Source organism: Apteryx rowi, unplaced genomic scaffold (genome assembly GCF_003343035.1).
Source record: "Apteryx rowi isolate R43461 unplaced genomic scaffold, aptRow1 scaffold_858, whole genome shotgun sequence".
Taxonomy (NCBI): Eukaryota; Metazoa; Chordata; class Aves; order Apterygiformes; family Apterygidae; genus Apteryx; species Apteryx rowi.
The window spans coordinates 44,491-68,452 of record NW_020451158.1 but is presented as its reverse complement, the minus strand read 5'-3'; the positions used below and the strand labels follow the sequence as shown (position 1 = coordinate 68,452).

The following is a 23,962-nucleotide window of genomic DNA, read 5'->3' as shown; positions in this document are numbered from 1 at the left end:
GGGGGTGCGTCCTCGCGGGCAGCGGTGGTTGGGGCGCGGCGGCTGGGGCGCGCGCGTGGCGAGCCCCGCGCGGCACCGGCGGCGGACGCAGCTGCGCCTGCCTTGCCCTGCCCCGCTGCGCTCTGCTCCGCTCTGGGGCCGCGGGCGTCCGCGGGCAGCAGCGCCGAGCTGCCTGCCCGCCGGCCAGCAGTAATGCACGGTATTAGCATCGACGGCGCAGATCCTGCTTGTGTCCCTCGCTTGGGCTTTGGCGGGGAGGGGGCGCGGGCAGTTGGAGCGGAGTCTCTGTCTCGCTAAAACGGTGGCAGTTTAGCTAACCACTTGGTCTTTTTTCTCCTTTTTCTCTCTTTTTTTTTTCTTTTTTTTTCCGTCGTTGTGTTTTGAAACGTTCTGCAAACCCGCGGCGGCGGCAAAGGCGAGGAGAGGGAGTTAGCTGGTTTGGGGAGATGCTTTAGCTATTACTGCTGTTCCGCTTGGGCTTCACGCCTCCAGTTTGCCTGTGTGGGGAGCCGCGGTGGGAGGCGGCCCGGGGTCACAGGGGTTAAAGAACCAGCAGGAACCAGCCCTGGCAGAAGTTAGTGTTTATAGCTAAAAGCAATCTGGGAAACTTTATGGGGAGACTTCAGGGTGTTGGGGGGAGGGGAAGAGAGAAAGGGAGAGAAACCCTGTCATTTAAAGTGCTGTTTTGCTATTGCAGCATCTCCTGAACACAGCACATTTAAATTGTCCTTACCTAATTTGAGAAAGCAACATATGCAGCAGATGGAAGATAACGTATTTGGAGGTTATCCTTCAGGCAGATTGTGCTTTTACCTTTCAATTGGCCAGAGAAAACTCGTGTATCCTTGGAGGGAGGAGTGGGTCAGTGGCAACTCCACTTAGATTTGCTTTTGTGGTTTGACAGGAAAAACGCATTCTTGATTGTCCCTACAGGGCTGTCCACTTGCTTTCTGAAAGAGTGGAAAAGATAACACTCAAATAGAAGCAGAAAGAAGTGTTAAAAGTTCTTGCTTTTAAGTTGGAAACGGCCTTGTCTATTCATAGTAAGATTAGCCCAGTCTCACTGGCGTGAGTAGCTATTCCTAAGGTCTCTAAGGGAAGAAGTATGAGTACAGGATTCATCAGACAGGATTATCTGGAATAATGATGTTTGGCACTTTTGTGGCATTGGATGTCATAGAAGTGCTGCGCAAATAAAAAAGTTGCATAAGTTTTGTTGGGAAGCAGAGGTTTCATCAACCTGTTCTTGTGTTACAGAATGTGAACATACTTTCTTATTAGCATTTAACACTAATATTGGGCTGAAACTCACTTTTTTTTTTTCTTCCAGACAGCAAAATCGATAAGCTATAAAAACAGCATCCTTTATACATTTTCAATCACTATTTTAATAATGAGGATACCTGCTCTCGTGCTGAAACTGACAGCAGTGGGGGGTCATGTGATGTGGTCACAAGTCCACTCAGAACTAAAGCAGTATCATAACTGTTATTTGGCCTGAGCTATCAAACAGCCTTTGGCTGCTAGTTACTTTTAATCGCAACTTTTTGGATTTAAGTAGCATAATGTATTGTTTCAGAAGGATGAGTGTGTGAACTGACCTTATCAGAGATTTGTAAAACTGTGTAAGACAGCTTGCTCTCTTTCTTTTTCCATGTATGGAAGGAACACTTGACGTAGTCCAAAAAAAAGTTCTTACCAATCTGCTGATGCCTTATATTGAATCTCATCCTCTATGATCAAGTAGCCTAAGGAGTTTTGGTTACCTGTTATGATCCTGTATGTTGTGAAAACCTTGTATTTTTCTCACTTGCATTTCAGTATTTCTTTAATGTCTTCTTTTTTTCTACTCATGTTCCTCAAAAATGTAGTCCCCTTAAAGGGAATAATGAATTTTTAGCCACAGAAAAGTGGTTGCATTGCAATTGTGATATTGTATGGTTATGTTTTAAATATTATAAGATATTTAAATATTTAATATTTAAAATATTTTAAAACATTACAGAAGATGATAATATCCTACAGCAGTGTAGGACGCATGGCCTAAGATATTCATCTTGTTCCAGAAAATGGATTATAGTGCTCACTATTGACTTGGGGTAGTCAAGGATAACATTGTGGGGGGTTTTCTCTCTTTGCTTTAACTTACCTGATGAGATTTGAGTTTTGAGTTCTGTTTCTTTTGCAAAGGAAATATTTGTTACAAGAAAAAAAAAAACCTCCATAATTGTCTGCGAAAATAAAGGGGTTTTTTGTTTTGCTTGCTTGCTTGTTTGTTTGTTTGTTTTAAACAAGCCCTCTAAAGTATATAAAAGTAAAATCTCTACCTTTGGGTCATGAATGGCACTTCAAAGACCTATTGCAAAGACACCTTGTGGATGTGCATGTGTGCAGTAGAAACCATCGCTGCTCTAACAATTTGTCCACATAAATACTTGGATATTTTTGAGAATGCTCTTTATGAGTAAAGTATAAAAATACTTTTTATGAGTAAAAGTATTTGTTTTATAACAGATAATTAGGAGAATATCACAAGACTTTCGCTAAAGTGGTATTAACTGAGTGCTTTTCATTTCTTCTAATATGGAGAAAAAAGATCAGAATGTAGCAGTCATAGACCCCACTTAGCTAGATGTCAGAGTGGTCCTGCTGTAAGAAAGAGTTGTATTAATAAATAGATTTAAAAAATAACATTAGCTCAAATGAAGTGATAGTATATTTTTCTGAAGAAGCATAAAGAAATATATTTTTTAATATAGAATGGTAAGCTTTGGGAAATTTTTGCTCACTCTATTCATTTATTTATTTTTAAGAAAGAATGTCAGCAGCTTTTTATTTGTGAAGAGCCACATGTTAACACCAATGTGCATGTGACATGGAAAAGGAACAGATTATGGAAACCAACTTCTGTTTCAACCTTGCAGGAGGCTGCATGAAGTGGTGAGTAAATATGTGGATTGAGAGCTATCTTGGCATGGTTTTTTTGGACAGCTAGAGAAGAAAAGCATTTGAGGAAGAATTTCTGTATAGAATGGTTATGTATAGTCAACTGACAAGAAAATAAATGTGAGCAAATAGTACAAACAAATATTTGATAGATGGAAGGTAACAGCACAATCTGGAGAACAGAGTATTTTTTCCATATTTTCTGATAGTTGCTGCTGTGTTGTACTTTTAAACAGAAGGAAATTGTGTAAAGGGTTATTCAGTAGAATTCTGAGTTCTTAATATTTTTAGAAGTAGAGTGCTCAGTATCTCACAGGACCAGGTGTATAAAATTAAATATTAAAGAACTTTTTATGAAATAGAGTGCTGATATTTCCTGAATGAAAAAGTACTTCTGTAAGATTAGACCCTCAGTCATCACTGTACTCAAAATAAACTAAAACCTCTCAATCTATTAAGTGTAATATTTGGCTTGTTTTTAAAACATGAAATGTTTTAAACATTAAACTAAAACCTCTCAATCTATTAAACGTAACATTTGGCTTGTTTTTAAAACATGAAATGGATATGGAGCAGACTGTTGTGTGACCAGATTGCATGTGCCATTGCGGTGTTACCAAATCTGATTCTGCTTCCTCATACCAGTTCTATTAGTTTCTGTTTATGAAACTATATTTATTTATAAATGCTTTGCATGTGCCTTTAAATATTTAGTAAGTATAATTTCTGTGTTCAGTTAAGGACTTCTTATGCACAAATTAATACAAATTATAAAATACAGTTCACAGGCAGCCTAGTTCTGATTTAGGCCTGAGTTGTTACATGACTGGTTTGTGTGGTTTTGTTTGTTGTGTTTTAAAATACACTAAGCGTGAGCTGTAGAAACTTTTTTTTTTTTTAAACTTTGCAGCTTTAAAAGTGAGAGCTAGCAGATAGAAGAATAGAGTGAACAAACTATGTCTAAATTTACTGAGTTCAAGTTATCTTATACCTGTGGAAACACTTAACAGTGCGAGATAAATTTGCAAGCACTTGGAAAAGTACCTATCCTTTCTAGAAATGCTGATAACTTGATTTTTTTTTTTTAATTTATAAATTACAAGATCATTCAATTAATCTTTTCAAATAGTAAAAGAAACTTGTTCAAAAATGTGTCTGCCTTGAGGAACTTAGTTTAAGTAATTACTTGGCAGTTAGCAGCTACTGAAGTTGTAAGGTCCTTTGGCATTTGGTTTCAGCCAGATGAAATACACATGAAAGCCAGTGAGTGCAATATTTTATATTTTCAGTTTGTTGATATGTATGTGCAGATGAACTGCTGGTAGATTAACTTCTTACTCATCAAAGACTGTATAAAATCCTGGTGATGAGAGCATTTACTGTTGTGAATGGAGTTTATAGTTTAATGTAATTAGTGTTTTGCATGGGGAAATGCTATTGCAACCTGTCCTAAAATTATTTAGATTTAATATAAAAATATATCATTTGAAACTATTCTACTTGAAGGTTTTGAGGCAGGGCTTACTGTCTTTTGGGGTATATCCATGCATCCATCACAATGATGCTGTCTCAGTAAGTTCTAATATCTACCTGCAGAGTTGTATTGCAATTCATTTTTTTGTGTAACAAAGATAAGAGTGCCCACATGCCTTTTTGGTTTTGTTTTTTAAAATAATTCTGTTTTCTGGAAATGATTGATATAACAATTCACTGAAGAAAACACTGAATTTAAAGCCAGAAGGTGAACATTCGCCTGGTAAGAAGAACTTTTGTCTGTTAGCAAAATTTATTTGGAAGTGAAGACTTCAGTTACTGTTGACATTTCCTGGTCTCCTGTTAGTGTTACTACTTCAACAAGAATGTTAAGTACATGGCATTGGAGTTACAGTGCAGGCTCGCATTAAACAAAACAAACCCTTCTCTCATCTTTATTTTACATGGATGAAGAATGTTCCCTAGAGTAGTTAGGCTGAAAAATATAATATGGAACCATATGGATTTGGGGTGGGTGGGAAGGAGAGGAGAGAGGAGGAATGGGCATTGTGTCAGAAGAGACTGTGTTTGGAGACTCTTGGATTTATTATCAGGCAGTGCTTGATAGCATCTTTACAATAGGGCTGATGAATGCTTCTTTACAATGATCCAGTAATTCACCCACTCTGAAATTTTTTACAAAGCTCCCAGGTCATAGTGGATATTGTGGGCTTGCTGGCAATTTTAGGGGGAGATTACAGGCAATGTACATTGCTAGCAAAAAATTATGTTTATAATGGAGGCTAGAACTAGGTTCTTGATGAAGTTAGTAGTCTTAAGAATAATTTGAGAAAATAACTAGGACAGATACAAAATACTGGACACTGAAATTTAGTCAGCCAAGTTGGATATGCCTAAATGCAGTTTCCCAAATTTTCTTCCTTAATGTGTAGATGAACATTCAGTTTTGAGGAAGTGTGCTGAATTATTAGGATTTTTTGTTTTTTTTTGTCCATGCAATATGCTGTATGGATGCAATTTCACTAGAAGAGAGCTGTGTAAACAGGAGAGTTTTCTGTCTACTGTGGTTTTAGACAGGTTGTTGGCAATTTTGCTCTGTGACTGATGTTGTTGTGTTGTATGTGTGTGAAATGTAAAAATGTGGTAGTACGTATACTCATATTCCACATCCACAGAGAAGAACACATAAGAAATTTGAACTGTTTTTTACTTCTGAAATTAATTTTATATATATATATATTTATATGCAAGTCAGGACAAAAGGCTGCTGTGCACAAATAAGCAGGTCAGACAGAAGAAACAAGTCAGGTAGTAGCTTTTGAAAATGTGTAGCTGAGAGACGAGTAATTCCTGGCATAGAGTACTGCTTTTGAAAAAAGCAGCAGCTGTACATTTTGTATATTGTATTTCCATAGAGATGTGACTGTACATAAATAGGCCAATATTTTCAAACAGCTGTCAAATGTTCAGCTTCTAAAAGTATATTTTGGGCACCTGATTTTTCAGCATACTGAGCTGTCATAATTCTAACTGAAGCCATGGGGAGTTGCATTTTCTCAAGTTAATAAGTCCTGTGGAAATTTAATACTAATTATCCTTTAAGAATAGAGACCTGTTCAGTTTACAGCTCTCACTGTCTTCTACCTGGGTTAAATAAATAATATTAATTAATATATACAATTATATAATATTTATTATCATATATATTATATATTATTTAAAATATCTAATATATATTTTTATATTTAATTAACATATATATAAATAAAAACATAGAATAGAGTGTCCCCTCTCTGTATGATATATGATAGTCCTGCAGATAGGAGGCTTACAGTGGGAGGTGTGGTTACACAGCGTGGGCTGAGCTGATCTAGCAACTGTTGTTAAAGATCAGTCAGTCATGCTCCCTCTTTGTGCTTCTTTCCCTTGCTACCAACCATGCTGTCCCATCCTTTCTTTGTGCTGGCCCCTTAGTGAGTCAGTTCAGCTAACTCTGACTATTTATATTTTTCTGTGTTCTGTTTATACCAGTTTAATGAGCTGAATTGTCTCACTGACGCTGTGTCTGTACTGGGGAATATACTAGGCCAGGGACTATTATCTGGACCTGGAGCAAAGTGGCAAGATATAACTTGCTTGTCCACACCTAACTGTCTTTCTCCTGAAACTGTGTGGTTGTATCCGAACTGCCAGTTGAGAGCAGTTCACTGCTTTCCATGTGCTGTCCCTTTAACCATGCCTGGGTATTTGTCTAGAAGAGTCCTAGCTGATATGGGCCAAAATGGTGTCAGAGAGCACATTAACAGTATGGCTTAGCTTGGGCTCTGGCCCTGTTTTATTTACTGTTATACATGTGGCCAGAGAGGTCAGGCAAGTGTGAGAGCCAATACAAGGGCGGGATGGAGCTGTGAAGCTGGAAGTGAAGAAGGGAGGAAGGCGTAGGATTGATGATGTCAGGGAGCTATGAAAGGGATATCCTTTTGATGGCAGGGAGCTATTAGATTACTTAAACTGGCTTGTTTAACTGTACCCATAATGTAACTTTAATTTGCAACCAACAACTTCTGTTTGGCTCTGCAGAGGACTTAAGTGCTGCGTTCCTGTAACTGCTTGTCCAAAGTCTGATTCAATCAGCTAAAAAGGCTTACAGAGTGAAATAAAACTGATATATGAAAGCGTATATATGTCTTTTTCAACAACGTTTCTCTTCCTGGCTGTTTCAGTAGTCTGTTGGTTTTCTTCTACCTTTCTGTGCTTCAGTTGCTTCACCAGTTTAAAAAAAGCAGTGAGGGGGAGCAGCAATGGCAATACTATTGTTAATACAGAGCTATTAAACCACTAAGTAGACGCCCTTCATTCATGTGAAGGGCCAGCAGAGAGCTTAGACATCAGGAAAATAATTGGATATATTTTGTCATTTTTGATCATGCAGGGCTGTGAAGCTTGTGATCTCTATACTGCAGCAAATGACCTGATTTAGAACTGTGAAGTCATATGTCCCAAGTATATCCTCTATCTGACATGTCAGTAGCTTGGAAGTTCAAGTACTTGATGTCTATTTGCCAAAAAATGTAGATTCGTTACATTCATGCCTATTGCCAAGACTCCACTCAGCAGTGTTAATTCAGTGTAAACTTTTTTGTGTGTGTATGTGATACATCTGTCATGAGGAAAAACTTATGGTAAGAATTTCTATGTTACTGAAACAAAAGTGAAAACCTTTTTCTTTAATAAAAAAAAATATGAATTTTTTTTTATCACATTTCACTCTGGGTACTCTGAGTTGTAGCATGTCAATAAATCAAAGTTAGTTTATTTTGAGCAATTATTTTTTTAATGTAATAGCTGAGCCTGTAAAAGAAAAAAAATACTGTGAAGGAATGAGTAAAATTGTAATACACTGAAGAATAAGCAAACCAAGCAGCCTCCAGGTGCTGTTTGTAGAAGACATAAGAGTTTGTCCACTGGTAGGAGGGCATGAAAGCTAGCACATTGGGATTACCTCAGTTAATTTTCAGAAAGACACTTGCAAAAGAAACCAAGCAGAAGGGGCCTTAATATACGATATAAATCTTACCAAGCTGAATTTAGGTTATCAAATATATCTTGTTAGTATGACTGGGCAAGGGAATGAAGTTTATCAGTGGAATAAAACTATAGCAAATACACAGTGGGGTCCTTCTCTATGAAGAAGGCAAATTCAGGCTTCTTGAATCTCTTCCAGAAACAGATGTAAATTCCACTGTAGCTTTTCAAATAGTGAATAATCATGGTCTGTTATGTTTGGTGGTGAATCATGCAAGGGGTTGCAGCTGTGCAGATACTAGAGGAGTTGAGATAGATGACTAGAGCACCCGAGGGGATGAAGGAGATGATTTGAGGATGGGTTGGCATGGTTTATGAAAGAGAGGAGTAAGACAGCTGAAAGAGTATTGAAGCTAAGAGTGCTGGGGTAAAGCAGAAACTAAAACCTAAGATTTGGGAGTAGGGAGAAGGCTAGAGCCTGAAAAGGAGGTACATTAAGGTAAAAAGATTTTTTTTGTTAATCTCTAAAGCAAAAGTGGCAGTGTTAGATGTCAAAGTAACTAGACTTCTGTCCCAAGCCAAAAAAAGGAGAGACTGAGCTTAAATGGAGGTTTAAGCTGTAAATGAAAAGAGGAAACTGAGAGGCTTCATGTTCCTTTTAAAAGAATGCTGGTCATAAGTAGGGGGGCTACTGTATTAGCAGGTATAAATGCAGAGTTGTGATTTTTTATGTTGATCATTTCTAGTAGGGGGTCCTGTAATGAAATTGGGGATGGCAAAATTGGGAGTTTGTCAAGTGACCGAGTTGTGTCTGACTTGGTGTTCTGTGTTGTAGAAGGGGGGAATTGCAAATTGGTTGTGTTTGAAGGGCAGGTAAGATTGAATTAAAACTTTGAGTGATCTTAGTGATAAAGGAGGTGATCTTAATGTGAAAAGGTGAAAGATGGTTTGGACTTTTTAGCATGTTTGTTTAAATAATCTAATGCATCTGTTTGTTTTTCTTGTTTTTTTTTCTCTTTTTAGATAAAAAGCATCCTTCCAAAGCAATCACTCTTTGCTTTATTCAAAAAGAATGTTGTCACTAGGATGGCTGTAAGAGCTAGTGTTTTTATCTACAGGTCAGAAGTCCTCAACCAAAGTGAATATTTAACCACTATTCTAAGGATAGACAATTATCTTTTTCCTCCTAAAGTATGTGATTAGGAGTCAAAGTGATGGACCCTGGAAAACTGTAGAACATTTCAAGTACTAACGTAACTTCAGGCATCCAGTGTACTCTTTCTGTTTTGCAAAACTTAGCAAGTATAAAACAAATTCTGAAAGCCACCTGAACAAAAGGAGGGGGAAAATTCCAGACTTACCTTGGAGGAGAGTTATGCTCCTAAACTACTACACCAAAAAACTATTTTCAGGATTATTTTCTCATCTCTTCTAGTCTATTTACCTAAGAAAATTGGGTATATGCAGTACTGTCTGCTGCCTTCTCCATTCCAATAATTTTGAACCTACTGGCAAGTCATGCCAAAATTGAGTAGTGATTGCAAAGGCATTAAAGTCCTATATTTTTTTATGAAAGTTGGCAACTGGAAAGAAGAAAGGAACACATTATTGACCCTGCTGAGGAAATGACGCAATGCGAGTTCAACAATTATCTGTTCTGTTTGGCCTGTCAATCGCCAATCAGCATAGGAGCACTAGCAAGCCAGTTGCAACATGTAACTCTGAACCAGCTACAGCATGCGTTTGCTGTTTGCCTAGTCAGTAGTTCAGGGACATTGTATGGGGAGAGTGAACTAGAAGTATTGTGAGAAAGCGAAAGATCGAGGAGGCATGATATGAAGACGTGGGGAGACAACGATATGAAAATTTTAAGTTCTTGAATGCATATCAAGAGAAATTAAAGTTTTTATTTCTTCTCACAGAAGTTGTCCTTATTCCAGTGTTTTAATACTGCTAATAGTAAATACCAATATGAATTCTACTTTTCATTTGTGGGTAGTGTCGTAAGTTAATGCCCTCAGGCTTTTGTCATGTTGTTTAAACTCACAGTTGTATACAACATCAAAAATCTCATTACCAGTTAACAAAATAACTCAGAATACTTGGTATCCATAAAATTCATCGGATTATGTTGCAGAATGAGGCCAGGTATTAGGTGTATTCAGCTGACAAGTATTTTTGTCACAGGAATTTTCCTTTGCTCTGTTGAGAGTAAGCAAGGTTGAAATCACACAGGAGTAATAAGTACACTCACAGAACAAAAGATTTAGTTAAGTATTTCTCAGCCTTCATTTTGGTATAAATTTAAACTTAAGGCAAGTATTTTTATTTATAACAAAGCAAGAATTATTAGTTTTTAGAGTATGTTACTACCAGTCCTGTCAGTAAGAAATGTCTGTTTAGCAGTATATAACAACTGCTGTCACGCATAAGGGTCTTTGGAGGCACGACAAAAGGAATTCAATATTCTAGTTTATAAGAACACATTTAAGGTATACATGAACCCAAAGGAATGTCAAAATCTTACTCTAGTTTTAGAAACTGCTTTTTGTTGAATTATCAAAGACCTTACTCAACTCTGTAAGTTAGTGGTGATTTTTTTCTTTTATATGTATAAATACAGACTGTCTAAAATCTCTTTGTTAGTAATAGTTATTAGACAGCTTTGCTTATGGTAACAGTTGTGATGTCCTGGATAGGAAAGTTGTGTATGTTGTATCTTTTTTTTTTTTTTTTAATCAAGCACATGAACAATTAAAATTTCTGAGGTATAGAGGTTTATGTAACAGTACAGTCAATATAATTTAATGGAAAATCGCCAGAAATTCTGCCTAGCACTGCCTCTGTATGTATTAAATTATAATTTTAATTGACAATTTTAGCTGTGCAGATGGCTTTAATTTGTTACCCTCTGAAGTTTATTTTTACCATATGTATTGAAAATGTACTCTGCAGGAGACTTAGCAAGGGGCTTACATTTTATTTACTTCAAAAATTGATTATATTGGAGGTAATCATTTAGTCACCACACTAAAATGCAATTTGTATTTGCCTTTTACCCACAGATATCTTTATCCTTCAACACATGAAGTCTCTAGAATATCAGGGCATCATTAGAAAATTGTTGAGAAGTTCCTCTGCATAATCTGAGATGCAGTACTCAATGTGTAAGGAAACAATTGCAACATTTCTGTTTAGTCTCAAGCATCTGGTTTCCAAGTGAGCACTGTGTTAGGACAGATGTGTAGGCTATTTGTAAATGCTGAATATGTAGGAATTGGCTTTGACTCAACCTCTAAAACTTTCAGATAATATTTTTAGAAGAAACATTGATGATGTTTTAGGAAATCTAATGTGTGCACGCAGTTCATAGGACATACTTTTTGTGGTTTTTTTTTTAATCTCTCTTGATTTTGAGCATACCTTGCAGCCAGATACAGCTTCAGTCTGAGATACTGACCTGACTGCCAGAGCTCTGATTTCTCAAGCTGAGGTATTCTTCATTGTTCATTGATTCAAAATCTTGGCGTAGATAATTAGCTTGACAAACATTTGTACAGTATTGCAAAACATAAAAAAGTGTTAAACTTTTAGGTGACTTCCAGATAAATGCATAAGTAGTTTTGGGACAGATGGGGAAAGTAAGAGAGCTTTAAGTTCATTAACATGGTAATAAAATATACCACATACTCAGATAACACATTTGTCTGAACGTGACCTTGAATCTTGGATCAAATAGCAAATACATAGGTGTCATGTTTGTCTGAATGTGACCTTGCTTTGGATCAAATATCAATCATAAATCAAATCCTAGATTTTGATGTACACGTGCAGAAAACGACCTTTTAAATGATGCATCAGATCTTCAGTTCTCAGTAGTTCTGGTCTTCACATGTAAGTGTTCAGCAAACACAAAGAGCATCTGTGTGCAAAACACTGTAAATTATTTAAGCTTCATTGCCTAAAAGATGTTGTCATGAATGATTTAGAATCTGTAAATTTTGAAGCATGAATTGCTAGGGCTGCTATGATTAACATGTGTAATCATTTGGATCTGGTTCTAAATATGGAATAATTTAAGTGGACTATAACAGTGACCTGAACAGATATGGCCATTGAAAAGGCATCAGATAAAGGGCAAAATCTGGAGGTTGTTTGGAGAGGGAAAGAAAAAGGGAGTGTGTGTTGCAAGCATGAAGGTATATGTATCAGTAAATGATCTTTTTTTTTTTTTTTTTTAATTAGAAACTGTGGTGAACTGTAAGTAGTATATATGGGACTGAATTTGAACTTGAGAGAGAACACATAACTGAGAACACTGAGTACGCTATACCATAGTGGTTACTGAGTGATGTTGCCATGATTTAGTTTCTTGCAGGAAAACAAATCCTATTGTTTGAATCTCTCATTAAAAAATTATACTGACTTCACTGTTAGTGCATCAAAACTGCTGGATATTTTTACCTCTCGTGTGGATGTTTGCTTTATATGCACTAATAACTAATGTGATAAATTGAATAAACTTCCTTCATGCTGTTGTGCAGACATTTCTCTTTTTTATTGAAATTTCATAATGTTAATTTTACTATGCCTGTCCTACACTATTAAGGATGTAGTCAGTTCTCAACCATGTGTCAGAGCTTGTTTTTTTTTTTTTTTTTTCCTCCCCTATAAAAGTGGAACCAGACACAGGATAAATGGAGAAAGGGAAAAATTTACAAATTGCCAGTTCTTCAGAATTTCTAGGCATCTTGACAACAAAAGTCCAAGCAACAACTAAAGACTTTTCCACAAAGTTTTCCGCTTAAGAAACTGACTGTGCTTGTTTTAAAGTCAGGAATCATCTAGCAATCAGACTGGCCTAAGCAGTAGAAACTATACGTTTATTAAAAAAAAAAAAAAAAAAAAAAAAAAGTTTTGAAGAAAACAGTAAAGCGAAGGAGAACAATGTTGGTTGCCAGTAATCCTAATGCAATATTATATAGTCTGACTAATACTGAGTAATACTATCTGAAGTCTTGACTAGTCAAGTCTCTTATAAGAATTTGAAAGATTCAGAAGATTTGGGTAAAAGAGAGATTTAAAAGCTTTACTTTACATACATACAGTTCCTTCTGACATACAGCTCCTTCTGACATAAGTTTCCATTCAGATCTCGCTAAAATTAAAATGAAAGTCCGATCTTCCTATTCCCAGTTACAGAAACCACTGAAGTATTCACCTTTTGGATGTGAAAGCTCACACTTGTGGGGGTGGGGGAAGCAATAAAAAACATCTGAATGTCGTACTGATATTCCATAAAATAATGCAGACTTGAATATATTTGAGCTTGACATCAGTTCAAGCAACTGCCTCATCTCTATTCTTTATGGAAGTGAGCAAGGAAAAATAGGGTTTTCTTTATATCAGAAGGACCTTGGTACGAGTTTGAGTAATGTCACATTTGATGCATCTAATGTCTGTTTATGTGGAAAAAAGTAAACGTGATTTCAGATAGACCTGTAAGTCTTGTCTCAGGAGCCTGGAGGCAGAGGTTGCAAAACCTTTATATCCCCTTGCTGACAAAGTCAAATCTGGCTCCTGTTGTTCTAGGGGTTAGCAGTGGCTAATTCAAACACAGGCTTGAGAGCTCATCATAACCAGTAATCTAGAATGGTGGTATTCCTCTACATCTTCAGTCAAGATCTGTCTGCTGGGCTTTTAGTTAACTAGAGATTAACTCATCTAATGTTATGGATGAAATATAGATTTCAGGTGAAATATATTTTCTGGTCTAATATAAAGTCAGTGTAAATCTCATGTATGTAAATGTAAAGTGTTCTCAGCTGAGTTGCTAGTTATCAAGTTCTTGAGAGGTTTGCTGAAATAAAAACTTCCCATTAGAAAGCCATTTGATAATAGGATATTGGTATACTCTTTGCCAAGCAACTGAAGTCTTTTTTTGAGCTAGATTACACCTCTCAGCTTGAGTTTCCAGCATTGGAAACTTTTGTTTTTTGGGGGGGGAGCATATTGTTTCAGCTCAGAGTAAATGCCTGTGTCTTCCATTTCCTGCATTGCAGTTTTCTATGTGAACTTTACTGTTGGAAGGACAGAAGCCACAAATAACTGTGAGATGTGCATGAGCTCCCCAGCCTGTATGAAAGATGCATGGCCACGTCAAAAGGCGATACTACTTAATCTAATATGGAGGCTCTCTGGTCTGTAGAGCAGTTTTCAGTTCTCATCAGAGCCTTAAGTGGCAAAGCTGCTTTACTTCAGACAGCTCAAGTGCCTGGTTTAGAAACCTAGACAGTTAATACAATCATTGGATTCTTCAGAGGGGATTCAGTCTGTGCATATACATTTCTCTCTTAGCAGAGCAGCACAGGTATCCCTCTCCCTAACTGCTTATTTCTGCTCCCTACATTGAGCCAGCACAAATATTTGTATGGCTTGGCCTCAAGGAGCAATCAGGATTCTGGAAAGGTGGTTGACTTCTTTTCAACTCAGACATGTAAGTGAGGTGCTTGACAGTAGGAGAGATGAATCCTCTTATGTCTATTTACTGAAAATTAATTTCTGTTCTGTTACTGTTTTTCTCCATTAGTAATTGCTTTTGTTGTGTGAAAGTGAGAGGGTGTGATATTTTGGAGAAATAGTTCCATTATCTCCTGAATAGCTTTGCTGCTGTTCTCTTGTTAGCTACTTCTTAAACAGTATTCTTGACAAAATAAGCAATTTTATAAGTATTTAGAATATAGTGAATGTGTTACATAGTTGAAAGAAAACATCAGAGAAAATAGTGAATATATAATCATGACGGTATAGACAGCAACTGAGTAGTTGTAAAGAAGCCATGTTGCATTTAAAAAGGGGGATGAATGGCCCTGTTCTGAGATGTTATCTTTCTTTAGTATGTTCTAGGCAATGAGACTCTACTTTGGAGAGTCAGGACCCATGAAGTAGCTTCTACCCTGTGCCACTAAATCTTGGAAAGAAGCTACAGGGGGATGCCAACAGGGATTGAAGCTGGCTCAGGAACTGCAAAGTAGTTGAATAATGACTGTTATCAATTGTGTCATTGTCCTCTAATATTTTTTTAGTTTGTCATTCCCCCTGCTTCTTGCTTTTTCCTGTCTTTTTCTGTCTCTTTCTGTGTAAGGTCTGCAGGTATTTTCATTTATAAGCAGGTTTAGCCAGTCATTTCAATAAGTTTTGGGGGCTTTTTGGTCTTTGAGGTTGCTGCAAATGCTAAATTTTTATTCTGCATCATTGTATATTCTGCAATTATAAGCAATTTGAAGTTCTTTTTCTTATGGAGGTCTGATAGCATTTTTATAGGAATCCAAGATGACTTTGAATTTGTCGCCTTTAACTATTGTTTTTCTTATATAATCATTTAGGTTTAGATTTTAGATTTTTGGTCAGGAGAGTCCTAACTTTTAAACAGACATTCCTAGATCCTTAAATTTCTGTTAATACAGATTCTGTATAATACCGGCTTTGCACTTAAGTATTGTGTAAAGAATCCTTTATGTTTAGTATAGCTACCTCCTCTTCGACAATCCCAGTTTGTTTTCTGTACACACAGGGTTTGTATCTTGATGCTATGTTACACTGTTGATAATACTCTTCTTGCCACATGACAGGTTATGTTAGTTATGTTAGTATGGTTATTTTAGTGTCTCCTTACATATATTCTTACTTTAAAAATAATTTCCACAAGGAAAAGTGTAGATTTGTAGCTTTGACATGTAAATGACACTTAATAGTTTTATTAATAGTTTCCATATTTTTCAAAGTAAAAATATCTGAATAACTAATAAAATACTGACATCGTAAGAAGTGAGATTTAAGTTAAACTAGTAAGTTTAAGTTAGTGCTGAATATCATGCACCTTGCATGATACAAGAGTTTTTAGCAACTTCATTATACCTCTCTCTATATATGGAAAATCTCTGCTCTGCATATGTCAAAAAGTAAACTTGATTTTAAAATCTCAACGCTTTGCCTAAATAAACCATGTTGGCCTTACCATTAAATTGTCGTGTACTCCTGGTGGGCTAAGAGGAGTTAGAGGTGCCACAATTCCCATAGAAGAATTGTATATGCTCCTGTCAGTCTGACAGAGTACATCTAGTTGAAGAATATTTTTGCTTAGTATAATATACACAGTTTCTCACTGTTGTACTGTGCACACCTGGCCTGTCATTAATCAGCACTGCTCTTGTGTGTATTTTCTTATTGTTGACTTATTTGTACAGCATGCAAATTCATTTGTTGTAGTGCTATCTAAAAATTGCTTGCTTACAGTGTTGGATAATTACTTGTATGGAGAAGTTGATAAAAACTTGTTAACTTTCAATAAGAAAATCTTGCCTTTCCTCTCTCTTTTTGGATAATGTCTTTTAAAATCCAACAGGGCAGAAAATCCTGGGACCAAGGAAATGACTGCTGTCTGACTCAGTAAGTTCTGCTTGGGTTTGGCTTAGTATAAAACTGAGGGAATATGCCCATATTCTTTTTACCACTTTTAATATCAGTCAGCAAAATATTTGCAGTATGTCAGAACTGTACCAACTATTCCCATGTAAAACTAGAAATGTGTTGTCTTTGCAACTACTGATGCAATTAGAGAAGTGTGTTGTGGGGAGGAGAGTAAATCTCATTATGGTCCCTCCTTGCCCTGACCAAGTAGACACAAGTTACTCTGCGGTCTGTCTTTTTCCTTCAAGAAACTCTTCAATGCTCCTCCAATTTTGGAAGTACTTATGGATCAGAGAAAGAGGATTTGCTTCTGTTTTTTCTTAGTCAAGGAATATGTTCTATGTTCTTCCTTTTTGATCAATAAATTAACCAATAGATTAATAAATAAGTGATAAATTGTTTTTCTTCCTGCTGCAGACTAATATCAACAAGGTTGTTCTGCAAGCTGTGTAATTCTGCCTCTGTTTAGTGCACTGCCCAGTTATAAGGGGAATGATTTGGGGAAGATGTAGGGAAAAAAGAACAATGTCCAGTATGTATGTACATTTTATAATAGTGCCTTAAAAATGAGGACATATAATCAGATTTGCACAGACTTTGTCATTACCTAACTTTTAAGAGCTTAACTTTGCAATTTTAGTATTATTTTTCAAAATTAGCCTATTTGAATTCTGATTTGTTTTAAAGGTAGGGATGCTTACAAGTTGCATATAATATCTTAGAGTAAAGTTGTATAAAGGAAAAAAATTTTTTTTTCTGTTTTTATGCAACTGGCAGCCTTGAGGAAAAGAGATGGCTTACAAAAAGTTTTTAATTTCATCCAAAGTAAATTCTCTTTATTTCATAAACTTCTGAATGCTCTGTCTTATGAATGTAATGCTTTGTAAAATATAAAATATTAATGGTTTGGAAGGTTACGAAGAATAAAAGCCATACCAAATGTCAGAGGATAGAGGGGAGAACCTACATCTTCTTCCAGATAGGAGCCTGCACTTCATATTTTAGCAGCCAACTTTTTCTTATTTTCACTTGATGATTTTTATTTGTTAAAGCAGGATATTGGAAATATCCTGTAGCTTTTGTATTACGTTCAGACTCTTCTTACTCATCTCAGGTTTCTAAAAGTATCTACTGCACCCAGTAGTTTTAAATGTTCTGTGTTCAGCTACAACATTCACAAAGTGACCTAGAGGTAATGAATATTTCAACTTTAACCTTGATGTTTGCAAGCAAGCCCTTTACACGATCAATTTGTTTATGCAGTAAATCCAGACTTTGTCACTGCTTCTCAGAGACCTTTGCATCTCAGAGGCCTGCCTCCCAACATGGATTATCCCTAGTGTGGCAAGTGGTAAAAGTAGAAGGGTCATCTCAGGGGCTTAATCATCTCAGGGGTTTAATCTCCCACCATCCCTTTCCAAAAATGAAACAAAGAACTGATTGCTGCATGACTGCATGTTTTTCTATGATATTCTGACTCTGATTTCTTTAAGATCTCCCTTAAGTATGTAGGCAAGTTACACATTGGGTATTTGTGGTGTGGTGGTGGGAAAGGGGGCTTCTTCCAAAAACAGACATACTTCAGAGATCACAACCTCTGACAGAGCTCCAGTAAAACCTATTTATCCTTGAAACCATAATTATATGAAATTATGTTCTCATTTGTCTATGTTGTATTCTCTTGTTTTCAGTTCACTCTGCGTGTGGTGTGTGTGGTGTGTGCATTTGTTGTGTGTAGGGGAGGGGATTTGGACACTAGAGCGTTATATGGGAACCTGAGAAAAAATCCTCTGTCAGTGTCTTTATGACACAGGCTTTTTTTTTTTTTTTTTTTTTTTTAAGTCTTAAGAGTAAGAAGAAAGGTTGACTTATACAGATGTTTAAGTGTTTGAGTCATCCACACTGCACCTACCACATCTACTGTTGAAATATTTAAAATTCATAATGCTTTTTTTTTTTTTGAAGCAAAACACTCCTTGAGAATATTATTAAGTGAGCTTTATACTGGGTGCATTTTTTATTTACAAGCTTTATTTTCATACAAGCACAAATCAGAATGTCAATGCATAGCAAATGAAACCTGCCAATGAAAATACAGTGAAGCAAGAAGGCAAAGCGTTTATTCTGTGGATGCTAGATGTTCTAGTTTAAGGTTTTCTGTGCTTCTGAAAAAGGAAATTAAAATAAAAGCAAGTGTATTATGACTTGTTCAATAATGAAAAAAATTAGTATCCATATTGTGACAGTCTTCAGAAATGGCTATTGAATCACTGTGCTTGCTAATTTAGCTAGTTAACCATTGACATGAGTCGCAATGATTAAGCAGCTGTAATTTACTGATAGTGTTTGAAAGTACAGAAGGGTACGTAATTTAATAGTTAAAATAATAAGCACTTCATTTATATTTCACTAGCTGTTACACTGATCTTATATAAATTCAGCTACAAAGACTGGTCAATTTTAAATATTTACTATAAATATGAAAAATGATGCAATTTGGACAATAAGGGGCGTGCTGCTGAAAAAACTGTGGCCCTGTCCAGAGTTCAGCCATCAAGCTTTTTCTTTGCTTTCTTGTCAAATAATGCTTATCTTATTTAAAGTTAAACTTCAGTGTTCACTTAGTCTTTTAAAAATATTTGTGCTGGACGAAGAAGTTGTACTTACAGAGATGTATATCATTCAATAGAGAACTTCAAGTAACATTTGGCTACAAGGAGCCTAGAGCCTCCTGGAACTTCCCCAGCTGTTCTACCGGGGCAGAGTACTCTTCCTACATGTGTGAAGAGCAGTATAATGTTTCTGTGCCAAGACCAACCTTTTTAAGACTGAGACAGCTTTGTGATGAGCACCCTGGAGGAGCAGTGCTGATCATATTCTCGGCCATTCCTTTCTTCCTTTCTTGTTGATGACTCACTGGGGAGACAAATTCGGTAGCCTCATCTGGAGTTGCCAGAGAACAGTTGCTGTTTTTCTCAGCTGCTATTACAAAAAAGATGCAAGTCAAAGTTTCGTTATTCCTTTCCCTTATCACAAAATAGCCGTATCATGGGGATAGCAATTTAACTTTGTTTTCACAAATGAAATACATAGAAATGATTTCTCTGACTGGAGTAATGATGCTGAAGTTTTATCTGGGGAAAAAAAGGGTGCATAATATAGCGCTGGAAACCCCTGCTTTGAACTCTGTTAAATAACTAACAGTAAACAGCACAGTTAGTTCCAGGTGTTACTGAGCTGGTTCATGATGTCTCACAGACAAATTGTACAAAGATATCCAGGATTAAAAGTATTAGCAGAGGACAACAGATTATGTTAGCCTGGAATACTTGCAGTTGATTCTTTCTCTTACTTTTTTGGTGGAATTAGTGTTTTGTAATGGACTCTGCATCTGCAAAATTACTCTGCATCTTGGGTCTTTATGAGATTGGAAACATTTTTCTGAATATATGCAGATAGTTTAGCAATAAAATCTTTGTCAGATAATTTACAATTTTCCTTTGGTGTATGACCGTACATTCCTAAAACATTAGGCTAATTAATTAATTTTTAAAGTAGAGGATTTGTTTTAGAGTCCTTGTTCATATTATTTCTGATTTTTTTCTGCAGTAACTGTGGTCATGAAAGTTACAATCATCTTAATTTAAATGTTATGTCTTCTGACAGTTTTATGAGTATCAAATCTAGATATTTCTTAATATTTTGGCAGGTCATAAGTCAGTAGGATTTGTAAGAGAAGCAGGTGGTTCTTGGAGGCAGGATAGCTGTTGAACTTTAAAAGAAAGTGACAATTGGAATTGATTTTGCTAAAACTCAGTAGTTTCAAATTATGGAAATTCTGTATTGTCTATAACTGATTACAATTACACTTTAGTATTCTACTTGAAAAAGTTATTTTGGTTTAGTTTTCCAATATAATGTTCTGTTATGATCTAAAGTAACCAGGCATCACAATCAGTATTGCTTGGATGCTTTTAACAGAAAAGCTGCACTACCCTTTCAGCTTATCCTTTCAAAAAGAGGTTGAGATGCACTTGAAGCCCCTTGTACTGCTGAGAGGTGCTGCCGCTCTTACACAGTGTCCCAACTAGTATTTAATATATCAGAATGGATAGTTTAATTCGACTGTTATCTTTTAAATAGAGATAGAGGAGAAATGTGACCCATCCAAGTAAAATCAGTAACGACCCATTGTCTGTAACTGGTGTTACAAATCATGGGTAAATTCCCATTCTTAGTTTCCTGGGCATTATTTGCTACACCATGTGCTATAGAACACATTTTCATTTGATGCTTCTCTTTGCTCATGTTCTGGCTTTTTTAAAATGATGTAACCACAAGATACTGATTCAAAAGGGATGTAATATTGTTATTTCAATATTCCTTTGTACTTCTTCACTCAATCTGACAACAGTTGAAATGAAGTGGGTTTTGCCAAAAAGAGATAATCAGGAGACAGTTCTTTCCAAGAAGGTCTTCTTTATAGTCAAATGATTTTTCCCTTTTCTAGTTAAAACTATCCTGTTTCCAAGAAATCGGGCAAATAAGTGTTTGCTCAGGATCCCTGTAGTATGTGATGACAAGCCAGTAATAGTCAGTGACAATATCAGTCTTTTTCCTATTCAGTAAGGGAAATTGGAATTCTATCTTGCTTTGGTTGATAACATGAGATATTTAGAAATGTGATTCTTAAAACATGTGGTTCCTTTCAGTTTTCTGCCTTCGGAATGGTTCATATTCTTTGGCTTAGTTTTAACAGTCAAAATACAATGAATCTTCTGAAAACTTGGCCTTCTCAGCTATTTTGGACAGATCCTGAAATCTTTAGTGTTTCACTTTCATAAAAAAATCCATTTCAGTGTGTGAACCAAATAAAATGAGCAGAAACTGAAATGAGAGGGCAACTTTAAAAACAAATTTCATTGTAGGAAATAAAAATAGCTCTAAGAATTACAGATATACTGGATTGCATACAATTGAGCACTCTTGTTCAAAGTGCAAGTTCATTAACCTGAACAAGTCAAAAAGGTTTTGTTTGGCCCACTTCCATAAGGATTATAGTATAAGGCAGCATTTTGTTCTCTGCAGTGTCATAAGACCTTTTGAACAAATTGAAAAGGGATGAACAGAGGAGCAAATCAACATCTTTAACCCTGTTTAGCTAAAGTGAGAAAGACAAACATAGTATGTATACATGTTGATATTTGTTATTTTTCTATCAATTTTGGTGGGAAATGCCTAATGTCTGCTGTAGAAACATGTTTTATCACTTTTAACAGTAGAGGAGAGAATCTACAAATTAATTTTGTCATAGCTTTTCTTCATATTGAAATATTTTGTGGACTTCTTTTTTTCTACCCTATCAATGATTCATGTTTTATAAAGTTTCTAGAACAACAGAATATTGTGCAAGTAATTCACTATCAGTTTAGAATTCACATATTTGATATAATGTGTGTAACTGATACAAATGTAACAAATTTAAAATTCTTTTTGATATTGTAAGGGCAGGATTTTCTTTTTTTTCTTTCACCAGTGTAAAGAAGCTTAACTGACAGCTCTACTTGACCAAAATGGTGGACACTGAAAACCAGCTTTATCCACTTACTCCCTTGGAGGAGGATGATACAGGCAGCCCTTTATCTGGAGAGTTCCTACAAGACATGGAGCATATTCAAAACATCTCTCAGTCTCTAGGTGATGATAGCTCTGGAGCTTTAAGTTTAACAGAGTTCCAATCGTTGGGAAATGGTCCAGGATCTGATGGATCAGTTATAACAGGTAAGAGAGTCTTGGATTATATTAAAACTTTTTTTATATATATATGTCTAATGTAATAATCGTTGTTTATCAATAAATGGCACTACAAATATATGAGCTGATTATAGCTTGGTCTTAAAATATTTAAGGCTAGAGTTAATTTATGAGGCAAACATTACTGAAAAATGATCGGTGTGTAGAGTTGTTGTTTTAAAATTGTCATCAGTATCAACCCCTTTTTCAAAATAACTCTTAAAACTCACTAGCAAAGAAGATACAATATACATTTTTTAAAAATACTGTAAAGCACTTAAAATATTACAATAAAATTTTTCTTCCATTTTTTTAATTTCTTCAGATCTCATGTTTGAAGTGTATTGTGAAGCATTTACTAAAAAGATATTTGTAATCTAACCCCTAAAAAGCTAACCTAGAATTCTAGTACGTTTTAAGGTACTGATGCTTTTAATGTGCTGATTTTCTCCCTTTCTCAAGAGTAGCATTATCCAGCTAATAGTTTCTACCTTGGTTAATGTAACTCATCTGAGAGCACTAGTACATTACATGGTCATTAGTCAAAAGATCTTTGACCGTGTGAGATTTTGTGTGAGAGATTCCCATGGAAATTGTTGAAAAGTTACGGGACACTGCAATAATGTCAGCTTCTCACTGAAACTGCGCTTTTACAAACCTTTCAGCAGTGGAGCCAATCTAAGCTATTTGTGATTGATTTTCTGGTTGTTTTGCATTTGGGATTCTTTTCTTTTTTTAAACACTATAAATCAATTCCTAGGTTTATACCTCATAGAAACTGCACTGATGCAGTTGAGGAGTGCCCCTGTACTGCAGTGGTTGGAATGAACAGTGGGAGTTTTGAAGGGAGAGGGACAGCTGTATTTTGGCACTGCTGTCCAAAGAAATGGTTGTAAAAATACGGTTTAGGTCCCTCTCTCATTGAAATCTTTCACATTAGAGATAGGCCTTACGTGGGACAAGTTTAGATGTACTGGGTTTATAATGTCTTTCCAAGTCATGGGATTTTAATTGTTGTTTGTGTGTATAAGTCTTGTGATATTTGGATCGGTTTCTAGTGTTACATTCTTATTTTGAGTATTCAGTGTTCTTTGGAAAAAGTTCTAGTTTTGCTTGTAGAGAAGATGGAAAATGTGAACAAATTCCATAAGGCAAGTAAAAAGAAATGAAAATCATAGTTAAAAAAAATCCTGGGTTTTAGGCTGTTTCTTGATCATTCTGATACCTGTGGGCTTGGCAGTGGGCTTGGCAGTGCTGGCAAAGCAGACTTTGAGACCTCTATGCCAAGGTTCTTTCCAACATAATACTTGCTGACCTACATTCACGAGTGTTTCTTAATCTTTCTGTTAAAAAAACACACCCATTAATTTGCTAAAGTCTTGTGGTGCAAGTTGTGAGATGCAAGATAAAAGAAATTCTGGCCTCAGAAAATATTTTCCTCAAGCAAGGTGGAAATATTAATTGAAATAATTAAAATTGGGATGTGTTAGTTTTGTAACATTTTCATCTAGTAGTAAAATGTCTGGACAGCTTATTTCATTGTATGACTACCCAGAAATGTTTTTCCCATTATACTCAAAAGGTAAAATATCTGAGCAAGGCTTCTACTGTTAAGCTACCTTAGAAGCAGACACTCGGCTTATCTACCTTTTAATATCTGTTTAGTCTTTTTCTGGTTATGAAGGAGTATGCTTTTGCTTCTTTGAGAAAATGTCTTGTTTAGAAAGAGAAGTTC

General features: G+C 35.9%; 1 protein-coding gene across 2 annotated transcripts in view; it reads left to right on the top strand.

Moving 5' to 3' along the window:
* The first annotated feature begins 1,670 nt into the window (after window positions 1-1,670).
* PPARA (peroxisome proliferator activated receptor alpha) overlaps window positions 1,671-23,962 on the top strand; it is a 40,268-nt gene continuing 17,976 nt past the window's right edge. The window contains exons 1-4 of one of the 2 annotated variants that reach the window (XM_026090301.1): window positions 1,671-1,779; window positions 2,814-2,940; window positions 16,370-16,413; window positions 21,971-22,215. In XM_026090301.1, the coding sequence (XP_025946086.1) occupies window positions 22,008-22,215 (208 nt within the window). In that variant the 5' untranslated portion in view covers window positions 1,671-1,779; window positions 2,814-2,940; window positions 16,370-16,413; window positions 21,971-22,007. Of the gene's footprint in view, window positions 1,780-2,813; window positions 2,941-16,369; window positions 16,414-21,970; window positions 22,216-23,962 lie in introns of those variants that run through there. The other variant, XM_026090303.1, reaches the window with a different exon arrangement.